At 38.1% G+C, this 13,518-nt stretch overlaps 1 protein-coding gene across 3 annotated transcripts in view; it reads right to left on the reverse strand.

The window, feature by feature from the left end:
• LOC128889066 (fasciclin-3) overlaps positions 1-4,042 on the reverse strand; it is a 434,295-nt gene extending 430,253 nt beyond the window's left edge. For all 3 annotated transcript variants that reach the window (XM_054146384.1, XM_054146383.1, XM_054146385.1), the window contains exon 1: positions 3,710-4,042. In XM_054146384.1, the coding sequence (XP_054002359.1) occupies positions 3,710-3,794 (85 nt within the window). In that variant the 5' untranslated portion in view covers positions 3,795-4,042. The remainder of the gene's footprint in view (positions 1-3,709) is intronic.
• Positions 4,043-13,518: the final 9,476 nt, after the last annotated feature.

The following is a 13,518-nucleotide window of genomic DNA, read 5'->3' on the forward strand; positions in this document are numbered from 1 at the left end:
ATGTAATGGGAATGATTGCTCGAATCAAACAAAAAGAAACTCGGAAGAGAACTCGAAGCCAATAAGCGCCGACTATTCCAGTCATACTGCTGCGACGTATAACAAAAGTCAGTGGCTGCTCGATGCCGAAGCATTATGTATTCATAACTTAGATCGATAAATACCAAACGCTTGCCCCGTTTCATACCTACTTCTAGGGAAAGTAACCGTTTCGTTTTACTTTGTAGCGAGCGCGTCGGTACGGTGAGAAAAATAATACAACGTTGGAAAAGAGGGAGGACGTCTGTTTTGCATGGTAATCGAATTCAAACAGGATACTACCCAGCCACTGCAAAATTTATAAACCATCAACACAGAAAATATTCTGACCCTGAATGTTATTCCCAAAGTAGGGTAACAAACTTTCCCTAGGCGGCAAAGTTTCTATGCGAAAATGTATTAAGGCATTATTTATGAAATCTCGACAGGATAGAATTCTCGATGAGCTACTTAGAAACAGAGATGTATAAAACTCCTCGCTTCGATAAATATTTCGAATAACGAACGAAGAACGAACTACTCTCGATCTGTTATTCGTTTGTTAAAGATTACAATTGTAAGTCAAGTTTTGAAAAAATTACAAATAGCGGTAAAAGAGAAGCAACAAATTATAACACCGTACTATTGTTGCACGTTATACGGATGGATGGTATAAACATAAAATTAATTAATTAATTAATAATAATTTTTTAAATTTAATTTGGATATAAATAAAATCTACGGGTCATGTTTCGTTACTAATTTGAAATTAGTATCACAAACAAATACGAAACACCGAATGCTATAATAATAATGGCAATAAAAAAAAACACCAAGTAGATGAAATTGTAATTATCAAAATGGGAGAAAGACGTCACGTTATCTCAAATGCAGAGTGGAACATCGAGATGATAAATTTCCCATTATCATGACATAATTCACACGGGACGTTTTCCAGAGTACGCGCTCGATAACTCTTTCGAATCTCCAATTTCCAAATAATATCTGTTTGGGAAAGTAATCCTAGAGATAAGCTATCAGCCGCGAATGTGTCAAAGTTACGAGAAAGACAAGGCGCCGCTTATACGCATTCGAAGAAAACTGTTTCCACGAATAACCGTAACCATGTTCGACTTTCCAAACCATTCGAGGAATAATTTGAAATAAGTTTTGGAGAGCGATGTAATCCTATCGACGATTTCTCAATCCAAAAATAAAATAAGTTCCCACGAGGAATAAAGTTGTCATTGAATTGCTCGACCGAAGAATCTTTAACCAAATTTCTACTCTGATTCAGATCGATGTACGAAGCGCGCATCGTATCAAGAAATACTTATGGTAGAATTGGAACACGAAGCCGAACAAGAATAATCTGAAATCGATACTAGAATACCGAAACTAGAACAATAACTTGCGGAGCATGAAAATAACAAAATATTCAGTTCGAGAGATCGCGGAGGATTTTTAATTTAGCTGTAGATAAAATCTATTGGTCACGTTTTGTTACTGATTTGAAATTCGTAACGCAAACAAAAGTATTTTTCAAGCTCAGCTCGTTAGAACATTTTTGGTAAAATTGGCTGAATTCAATCACTGCAGTAGTTCAGCGATAAAAGATTTGTTTATTTTTGTATCGAACATTACGAGAGGCGTTGAACGACACCCGTGTCGCATTCGTCAAAAAATTGTTCGAAATAAATATTTGCTTGAAATGTTATTTTCTTTCGCTGTTAATTTTGTTCCTTTTCCACTGTAGTCAAAATGGTTAAAATTATACACACTCAGAATTCACGAATCATCCACGTTTTAAAAATCATCAATATTTTTAATATTATTTTCTGCGAATTTTATACAACATCAAACATTTCGAAAAATATTTAAAAACTTTATTGCGACCCCAAATGCAATATAAATTTAAAAACTGTTACATTCTCAAAACGTTACAGAAAGATTTCCACACCGAAAATAAAAGAAAGTGTTATTATTGTGCTCCAGAACATTTCGTTGCAAATTATCACGCACCAGTCGAAATAACAAGAAAATTATTCTTCTTAAATATTTTCCAAATGTCAAATCATTTTTAAACTATTACATTATTTTCGTAAATCGATCAATAATTCGATAAGCACGAAAATGCAAACGAATCTTTCTCCCGGTGGCTGTTTAATCATTTCGGAGTTAGGAGGTTAACGCGACCATGATCCCGGGTACACAACGCTTGACCTTAACAATGATCCTACGAATTACCGCGTCTCGCGCGACGAGAAACAGAGGAACACGCGTAAAGGTTACTGTTGCAGTTTCCCACCAATAAATTCACCGCACCGAGACAGCTGTAATTCGTTTGATCGTCTCCGCGACAAAACTTTATTCGCAGTCTGGCACCAGTCTGTCTCGCTGACTAATCGGCCACGATTTCCACAAGGACTGGCCACGTCCCACGATCAGTCGAATCGTAGTTAGCGATATCCGTATCTACGTATCGATCAGTCATAATTTTCCCCTCCGGCTACGAGTTTCGGCAAACAGAAACTGGAACGATACCAGATTTCGTGAACCCCGCACAAGTTACGTCCTTGCGTTTGATTACGTACAATGTGTTTGCTAAACACAGTATGTTTTTTAAATGTCCGATTTCCGCCGTTTAAACGCAATGTTAACCTTCAGATAGCGGACGAGGTCACTCGTGGTCAGAGATGGTCAATATCCTCAATTAGATAACAATATCGAACAGTCGGAAAAAAGAAAGAAATATAACCTGATACTCGTTCAATGGGAATACGAATTTTAATTAGGGAGCATAAATTTGAACAATCAATTTAGACAGTGAAATTCGTATTAATATTACTAATGTAACTCGTTTATTTGGTAATATTCGTCTTAAATTAACCAGGTTTAATGTTGTTTAGATCACAAACATCAATTTATTATTAAAATATATATATATATCGGATCTAACAATCAGGTTACTTCCTACAGGTCATCTTAATATTGTTAATGCAAGTCATTTAATTATTATATTTCTGGTTAAATTGGCTAGCTTTAACTTTATTTAGAATCCCCATACTCGAATTTATTATTAGGCCGAGTATTTTCAAAACACTTTCCTTGTTCAATCAACAAACTTAAGACAAGTTCTCTGTAAGTTTTCACATCACAGTTTTCACACATACACTTGTTGTTCCATCATCGTTGACATAGTTATCTAATAAATAGAATAAAGATTCTTCGTTTCCACTGTAAATATATTTCTTAAGTCACAGGTATAATTGCAGAAATAACAGAATAAAAGATTTGCTCCAACGCCAATATACCTCATCGATTATTTCTTTCAAATCCACATAAATCAATTCCATCGCAAACATAACGAAATGTCTTAACGAAAAATCACACTGAACACGTTCGTAAGGCAAGGAGTAATTTTATTCGAAAGGAAAGCACGCGGCTGATATTGTAATTGCCGCGAAAAAAGTCAGATCCGTATCGAAAACGGTATCGTGGGCTCGAAATGATCGAGACGAGAATTCAAACAGTTCGATAAGTCGATCGATCGCATCGACGCCATTGATCGTGACGTCTGTCGGCGCGAGAAAATATCACACGTCTATATACCTCTAACTTCAACTCCGACAAATTGCTCCGAATCGATAGATAAATGAAAATTAAAGTACAGATGTTACTTCTGTCGCACCTTTAACTGACGCAGAACACAAGATGCCGATGAGGCAGACCCAGGCGATCGTCATCTTGAAGTGGCTCGTAGATTTCATGCACATCACAACAAAAAAACGCACTGACTTAACCTCCTTATTTGGCGAAGAAACTGCCGGCGTCGATCGCGCGTTCCAAACGGACGGAGCACAAAACTCGACGATGAAACTGTCGCGAGTGGCGATTCAACGTGAAACACGAGGACAAAACGAGGTAGAAACTAGAGACGTGCGACGTCAATTCGAATACAAGTGTCCCGACTCGACACAAGTGCCAACCAGATAGCTCGGCGCGCGAAGACCGTCTGCCGCGCGCTTTGCTTTCGGACCGCTTCGTGAGACATCGGCACGAGCCGAGATCGTCCGAACGCTCCGATCCCCCGATAGCGTCGTTTGATAGCCGTTGTACCTACTTTCGCGCCTAACGTACAAGTATGTACAATACACGGACTTTACCGTACGCTTACTATTTACAAGTAATTTTAATATTCCGACACTTCCCTAGTTTACTTTGTCTAAGAAGGATAGTAGAATCAAAGCAAATATCATAATTAGACCGTGGATCTTTATGCATTTATAGGAAATTTGAATGTCCAAGAAACTACAAAATGTAAACAATATGCAAGAATATAAAAAAGGTTGAAAGTAAAGGTGATGTTATAATATTTGCAGAATAAAATGGAATCCTATTTAGGTTCAATTTTTGTAGACACGTTCGCGAAGATTTGATTCTGCATAAAGATCCGCAGTCTGATCGTAATAAATTGAGTCTAAAAGGCATAAAATTTTATTTAACCTCTTCAGGGACAGTTCTTTTTTACTATCAAATTTTTGTTCTATTTATTATTGACAGCAGTTATAATTATGAAAAAAACTAAACTTCCACATATATGCCCAACGGCGTGAAGAGGTTAAGTCGTAATGTTTCTTGTGAATCAATACTCGAAACGATATCTCATTTTTACGATATTTTAACCCTGACAAACTTTTCAAGTTTCGATCTATTTCTTCTAACCTACATAAACGATATCAATTTAGAATGCACAGGTTTCTAATTACGAATCGTTGGCTTTACATATAAAGTCTTGAACTTTTCCTCCCAGCAGGCCTGCACTATATTACTATAAAATGCGCGAGTTTCTAATTACGAACGGTTCGTTTTATATTCCCACAAAAACAACGGGGGCTCGTAAGACGAGCAATTATTAACCATAAACGTAAGAGAAGCGTAAGAAATGGTTTCACGGTCCACAGGTTACACAGCAGAGGGTCTGCGAAGGAATTATCGCGGCATTGAACCTAAGAAAAGAGGCTAAACGCACGTCAAGATAGGAGTGGTTCCTTACAGGTACAGAGATATCGAGGGACGATACTAGATACCTAACCCAAACAGCCGCGATTGGACCAGATGCAGCCACGAAACGCGTAAGTGTACGACCATGTGTATCATTACAATGCTTTCCTATCGATGTTTACCCGATGATAACGTTGCTAGGTCCTACGAACGCGATTCTCCGCGATGGCGTACGTGACCGATACATCGAAGCCGTGCCATTTGGAACCACGGAAGCTGCGACGCACACCAAAGGACTAAGGAGACACATCGAGGACCCGCTGCTCCGAAATTTATCAGGAAAGGTAGGATCCACTTATAGTTTCCGCGATACATGCTATTCGGATGAACACACGGCTACCATAGAGAGTAGGCGTATCCCCTTAACATAGCCACTTAAAACTTTTCTGTTCCTTTTACAATGAGTTTCAGCACGAGATGTAAATTCATTTCCGTTTTCGATAAAGTTTCGCACGGGATAGGTAGCAATTTAAAGTTTCGCGGCACGTACGGGAGGAGATTGAAAAAAGAAATTTTCATTTGAAATTTTATTTTCCGGTTTGTTGGTTTTCGAACGTGGATTTAATTGCTTCGAACAGTTGGAAAGGAAAGTTGTATCCCGTTGCGGTTGGCTATTATCGATAAGGATCGATGCTGATTCAACACGGCGGCTTGACGAACCGTCGCGAACTCTTCTGCGTTTGTTTACCTTTCGAAACTTGACGTTAGATTTATCGCGGCGACGCGATGAATTATAATGTACGAGGATCGTGCTAACCCTATCGTTAATGTAGTTACGGATAATAAGATCCTTAAATGAAAGTTCTGATTTGCGGTCAAGCAATCTCCATACCCCAGACCACTGTTTCTGGATCGCGATAGAGGGACACTTGTACGGATTCGGCTAATCGAGTTGGTAACTATTGTGTGAGCGCACACGTACGCGTAATCACGTTACCACAAGCCAGTCGAACCCGCTCCCGTTGTCTAAAATGGCTATACGAGTAATAATATGTAATGACACTTTTATTGCGCGCATATGCTATTCAAAAGCGACGTACGTGTTCCCAGGGTACTTGCGATGATTGCGCTGTTGTGACTGTTTACCTAACAAACAGCTTATATTTCTCTTTGCGGTTCTCGATATGGCAATTTCAAAAAGAAGGAACAGTCGTATAATACTCGCTTATTACTGTATTCCTCTACTTTATGTTAACGATGCAATCGAAAGAAAATATCGAGGCGATGCACCTGGTCGGAGGCAACCCAACGTACACGGGCGCATTGATCCTCCACGATCCTCGCAGTGTATACAGTAGACTTCCGTATAACGCGAAAAACAATACAAACATAGGAATTCATTCATTTAAAAGTTGAATGTTACACTGGTTTCTTCATTGTTTCCAGCATCTTCTGTTTCGTAGTTCTCTTTTGACGCCGACTCAGGATTTAGAATTTTGGGGTCAGAATCATTTGTATAATAGATGTGTAGCTTTAGTCTGCCTAACATGTATAATGGCGCAGGTTTTATGCAAGTCGTTGAATAAAAACAAAAATAGCGACAATGACTGTCTTTGGAATTGTTCTTCTGAGGATTTAAGTACGACACCCATGTCTAAATTTAATACGACCGTAAAAGGTTAAATTAAAAAAAAGTGTTTTTATATCTTTGATAAATCATATATGAATGATTCAGATTACAAGGACTCGGCAGGTCGTAGTTAAAGAAAATTTCCGAGCCCTGCCAATTTGCACGTACGAAACATGTTTTCTCTATCACTATCGAGTTCTGTATATTACCGTAATCAAGCCACCCTTACGCATTCAATCAATAGGAATTCATGTAACTTGAATGCGTGTCCATTGCTTTGATTAATATTCGAGATCCTTTCAATCTAGCCCAGCGGATCGTAGGTGGTATTTATTTAATACGAAATCTGCTTTGATATGAACGCGTTCGTTGCACATCCACATTGCCATATTGTACGTTATCCACGTATAATAATTTTCACTGAATTACACGGTATTGTCAGTGTGATTAGAATTAATTACAGTCTCAACCAACGCTATATAAAATGTAACGCATAATAGCGTAATGCGAAAATAAATTCGCAAGTTTGCGCGTTAATCGATCGTGTTTGGTTATCGCGTTATAACTTGTTCCTAACCGTGGCCTCCAGAGTTTGTGCGTATCGACTTCAGTTTCACAGGCCATCGTAACGTTATTTTCACGGCTGCGAACCGTAAAAGCTTAAAAAAGTATACGTAGCAGGGCGCTGACAATTTTATAACCGCATTTTAAAAGCCATGCGCCCTCGTCGGCTTCCACGCCTAGCATATCGGCTTTAAAAAGTTATCGGGGCGCGGATTACGCGAGTAAAAAAAAGTTGAAGGGAAACATCTTATCCTTGAATGTGAAGTATTTTCTCTACACAGCCATGCGTAACACGCAAAATACCTCTCTACCCCTGAACGACAAAATTGGATTTTCTAGGGTTGGCTCGCATTCCCCTGAAAAACGTCTCGCGGCGTCTCGTGTTAATTAACGGGCATTAATGATGTCTAGACACTTAAATTTAAACGTGTTATACGAGAAGTTAGCCCGTGTGATGGGAATACGGAAGCAAGGACGTTAAGAATATTAGCATTTATCATTCGCGTTGGTTGCGGGAGCGTTGTACAAAAATAGATTTACGGTTTCCAGGTTGTTATTATGCTAACTGGATTTGTTGTTAACCGCTTTACACTGTAGGCAGTTTTAGAATCGCAGTTACCGCCGTTCCCGCGCTTTCTCGCGTCCACTTGTTCTCCCGAGTAACTGAAACGCGTACAGTGGGTATAAAAAGTATACAACGATTAAGTTCAAATGGAAGTTTATATGATTACATTTATTATTCGATTTTTATGAAACAGATCATTACCCGCAAAATGCACCGTTTTTAAATACTGGCTCCCACTCGTATCGGTTACATCGGTGAAGGTTGAATAATCGGTCTCTGTTTCGCTGCTAAACGCGCTGGTATCGCGCTTACATACAACGTTTTTATCGCGAATTTAATTTAAGCTAAATTAAATATCGGGGCATGCATGAATTACAAGCGTTTTACATTAATGTGCATTCATTAAAAATGTTCACTCGTACGTTTTAATCTCCTGCGCGGATTAGTTTAATTTCCTGTCTCGTTTGAGTTGTGTGTAATATTTTGTTGATAATATTTCGCATATTGCCAAGCATGAAGGGATTACGGTTGATTAGTATTCGAGGAGGGTGAATGTTAAAGAATGGTTAATTTTGGAGTAGCTAGGGTACTTAAATTATTGATGAGACATTTGTTATATTTCGATTAATTATGAACTCATCGATAATTTAGGTGCTTGAGGTATCCCAGAATTAACCACTTTTTTTAACATCTCTCATTTTATATTTCTTACCAAGAATAATTAACAGTAATCAAACATGAAAATTTCTACACCAATAATTTTGACTTATTGTCAGGAGTTTAATTTCCTGCTATCATACTAGAACCAATGAATTAATTTTGCAGATATATCAATATTTTATGGCGTACACGTGGAAGCGTTTAATATCAAATTGTGTGTAATAGTTTGGCAATGATAACATTTCGAGCATTGCCAGGTATAAAGGGATTGTTGTTGATTGATGTTCGAGAATCGAATTCCAATATCATTTGTCAAGGATAATCAGCGTTAGTCAAGCGTAACAATTTTTACACCAACAACTTTTATTTCCGTGCAGGCTATCGCCCGCCGGCATACTAGAACCGATGAATTCACTTTGCAGTTACATCAACATTCCGTGGTGTACACGCGGAGGCATTTAATATTGCTACAAATATTTCCCTGGCGTGCCCATAAATCGTGGATCGCTGCACCTCTGAGTTGGTAACGCCGGATGTAGGTATTAAAATATCCCGCATACCCATCGTGCAAGTATATGTATTACTTCGAACTCGGGGCCTCAGTTTCCTACGGATTGAACGTCCCCGGTATTCGTTGGGAAATTGGATACACGCCGAAGGAAAGAAAGCAACATAATTCAAGAGTTAGACTCCAGTCGCGATATAATGTTTCTTTACGTTCAGCAAGCTGGATCGATTTTTTCACGGTTTCGTAGTTGAACACTTCTCCCATTTTACGGTAATATCGGCTACCGAAATTGGAAGATATAATTAGATTACGCGTAGCACTAAATTTAACCTATAAATTACAGGAGAATCGATCCACCCACTCATGCGTAATCTCCAGTGATTAAGAACCACCTGTGCGTGGCTGTGTCTACATAGACAGGTGATTCTCCATGTACAATTCTGATCTGTTTATTCCGTTTAAACCAGAAATCAAGTAATTTATAATAAATCCTCCGATATTACCCGCCTATTGGTAGCCTCCGAGGAATAGCATGGAATTTATTGTAAATTCGTGTAGTACATTCGAAACCGAACACGGCGGAGTTATCGACGCGAAACGGAATAAGTTAACGCTGAGTTGTTCGCGGAAACTTTCTGCAGAGATTCATTAGGTTCTCTGCAGTTGGAATCTTTTTAATAACTCGAAGCACTATTTCTGGATTCGATGATCTCTTTGAATTGATTTTAAATAGACTTTTAAATATATCGCAGCCTATGGAGTCATCCATCTTGACTCGAAAATGTTTTCCCATATTAATAAGGTGAAACTTATTGCAGTTTCGATTATTAGAGCCTCGTCAATTGCATTGAATTGTTGACTTACTTTACTACAAAATCATAGTTAATAGAAATATTTACTCGTCCAAAATTTACGAACGAACGAAATATTGTATGCAAGATCGATAGCTTCTTGAATAAGTAAATTCATTTCACCATATATTTGTGATTATTTCAAAATAATTTACTCGGATGTCTCTTCTGAAGGTTAATCCAAAATACGTAAGTGAACGATAAATGTATCGCCTGTTATGATTGGGCACAAGAATTTGCAAATTGGTCCAGCGACTCGTTTCAACGAGATTCGAAACAGTATTTGCTCGGATCAAAAGTCGACGGATTAAGCAGCGGATTCGTTTATCCTTCGAAGTTCACAAACTATTAGTTACGCGTATTTAGTTGGCTGGTGCCGTAGTTGATTGACGCGACCACAGATACCGAATTAGTACGGGTGGTGAACTGTAACCACTGAACGGAAATTGAATTTCGATGACAAGCGTAAAATATTAATGAGCGACGCGCTACTATGTATATTGTTACATAATATCTGAGTGGTCTGGTCCCCTATGTAGTTCTAGAAATTGGGCGCAATTGTGGAATAATTGTGCATAATGGTGTCGGGGAAAATATTAACGATTCAGTGAATACGGTCACCCGTTTGCACGTTGTCGGTACACGGAAAACTGTTTGGCGAATCGAAAGCTATGAATGTCGCTTACAGGCCACGTGTTTCATAAAATGTAGAACGTCACTGGTACCTTTCGGATGCCACACACTCATAACTGACAATCGTTTTCTGTTTTTCATGGAAATCTATAACAAGAATTAATCTCGTGAGAATGGCGATGCTGTTTCTTCCACTAAATCTAATCTATCGATATTCTAACATCCTATGCCTACTTTTAAAGTTCCAAAAAATAAATTCTGCGATTAAAAACGCCATGATGATCTCAGCATCGAGTTGATCGGAAAGAATCGCAATTTCTTCAAGCCGATCACGATGTAAAAATGTCACGTTCGATTGTTCGAGTAAGTACTTACGCGTCAAAAGAGACCCAACCGAACACAACCATAAACATATATATTATAAACACATATTAAACGAACCTATATTTCCATGTTTGCGTTCCATAATGGTACTTCAATATTTGATGTGTCGAGGTGCTTAGTAATTTTAGAAAAATATTATTTAGGAACTTATTGATGTTAAATCCGCTCTTGCTAGAACCCACGGCACAGCTCGCGCGTTTCTATTGAATTTCCATGGTCCGTTCGAAAGCTCGCTTAGGGTGGCAATCAGAGGGAGAACACGTATCGCGAATAAGTTTGTAACAAGTTCGGGCATCGCACCCGTGTCGGATATTATGACGAATGTTGCCAGCGCGAAATCGAGATCGTGCATCAGCGAAATTACGCCTCGAACAATGTCAAAAGGTTGCGCGAGCTATTTCTTACGAGCCGAACTTCTGCGAGGGATTCAATTTCACGGCGGTGCGGGAATCTGCACGAAACAGGCACACAAGCCCGAAGGAACTTCGTTTCCTCTGAAACTGAAAGAAAACTTGTTCTAATTTCGTAGAAAAGATTAGCGAGCTACGGGTAATCCGATTACCCTAGTTTTAAACCGTGACTTTCGTTTGTTTCCTTCCTCGTTGTCTCGGGTAATGACTGAGACGCAGCAATTGCTAATCGGCTTGTCGAGGAGGCGATCGTGCTTTCACAGATAACACTTCAACAACACGAGTGACGCTAGGGGAAAATCGTTTGCTCGAATTCAAAAGCAGTTTTCTATAGTAGGTTGCTTCACAGCGTTTACAATTATTCCAGTATGTGATTATTGGAAAAGTGAAAACATATTTACGAAAATATATTGAAAAAATTGGGATATATACACGAATTTGAGTAATTTCAATGATACTTATTAGGAATATTGTTAAATGTTCTGCACGTTGAAAATGAAAATTTCCTTCTCGTGTATCGGGTTATTTGGTATTCAATATATGTAATTGAATGCAAACATTTCAATACATATTTTAATAGTTTAAGTGATGATTATTGACAATGTACAATGATATTCATAGTTTTATTTATAACGGAAATGTTCATGTAAGTTATTTCCTCATAAATTTTCAGATCTAACTTTAAATGAATTGTATGAAATACTCTGATTGTTTAGGTTTGGTTATCAATGTATCGTCTTTGTTGCGATCCTGAATCTGACACAATTATACAGAAATAAGACTTGGTCTCGAATAAACCAGCATTTATTATTCATGGATTAATGCGAGACGTAAGGAAACTTTTTTGTTATAATTCAATGGACAATTTCATTTTAAAGGCCCAACATTTTAAAGGTTGTCTAGTTCGAAAAAGAATTCAAGAAAATCATGTTCCTTTGGAAAAGCGTTTCCGACGTTTCGCCAACACTTGGACTGAGTTCATCAAGGGGATTGGGTGAGAGACTGACGAAGCTGCAATGCTGGCGAAACGTCGAGATGATTTTCCGAAAGGACACGGCTTATGTCCACGGAAGCCGCAAGTAATATCAAATATAAGAACTTGGCCTGTGGAAGTTTCATATATCTGATTCGAGTTCAACAAACGCGAACGTTTACTAGGAGCCAAGTAGAGGAAAGGAGATTGTACAACGAGTCGTAGCAATTAAAATGCGATGGAAGCAAGTAAAGAATCGAAACGTTTCAATATTTAAATAAAATTGAGTGAAAATTCTAATAATGATTATTCTAATCTGACTATTCTATTACTATTAATATACCGTTGGCATGTGTATCGATCACATGTTGTCAAAACTGTATCCAGAAATGTTCTGTAATATCCTTAATGAAATCCCTAATCTAATTAAAAAATTACAGTCGAACCGGTCGATCGATTACTCACCGCAATGCAAATGCGTTTGACGTTTCCGGTCTGGTAGCGCCAATTTCGTGTTTTTACGAGTTTTAACTGTGTAGTAGCGTTGCCCAAACAGCTATCGAAAATGATCTGCAAACCGTGTCAGTGTCGACGACCATCCGTATAATTTTGATCGATTACCAGGCCGAGACGTGACGGATGCTAGTCACGTAGCCATGCGAATCAATAAACGTAGGCTTGAACCTGACAAATACACGCTAACCGATGAAGAGGAAATGTATTTATGTATACACGAAAAAACAAACAAATAACAGAGCGAACTATAAGTTCGGCAAACAACACGTTGTTTTCCTTGGAATTCATCGATAGCTTGAAAGGAGACTTTCCACATTCGAAAGTGAATTTGTATTATTATAGCGTCTGATAAATAATCCAAATGGAGAAATATATTTACGGTATTAACGAATACTATTCATTCCGGTCTTATATAAATAGTTTCTACATTTTTTAGAAGGTGCTACAATTGGAAGAAAAATTCTGTGCCAGAAAGAATGTATGATACATGAATAGAGAGATCAGTCAGTGTGATAAGTATTCGTACACGAACCAATTTAAAACAAAACTTCGCATATTTATTTTATTAATAAATTTCAAATTTCTTATATTAATCGTAACAAATGATATATTTATCATTTTCGACCATCTTCTTGTAATAATCTTCACGATAGTACAGTTCAATCACGTTGTCATGAGAATCAATGAACGCAAGCATGAATCCGACAAATACTCGCTAACGATCGTTGCACCGATGAATAGGGTATATTGGAAAGCAGATAATCCAACAAAGCATACACGTGTAATTTCAGTACACATCAAT

The sequence above is a fragment of the Hylaeus anthracinus genome, unplaced genomic scaffold (assembly GCF_026225885.1).
Source record: "Hylaeus anthracinus isolate JK02 unplaced genomic scaffold, UHH_iyHylAnth1.0_haploid 11994, whole genome shotgun sequence".
NCBI lineage: Eukaryota > Metazoa > Arthropoda > Insecta > Hymenoptera > Colletidae > Hylaeus > Hylaeus anthracinus.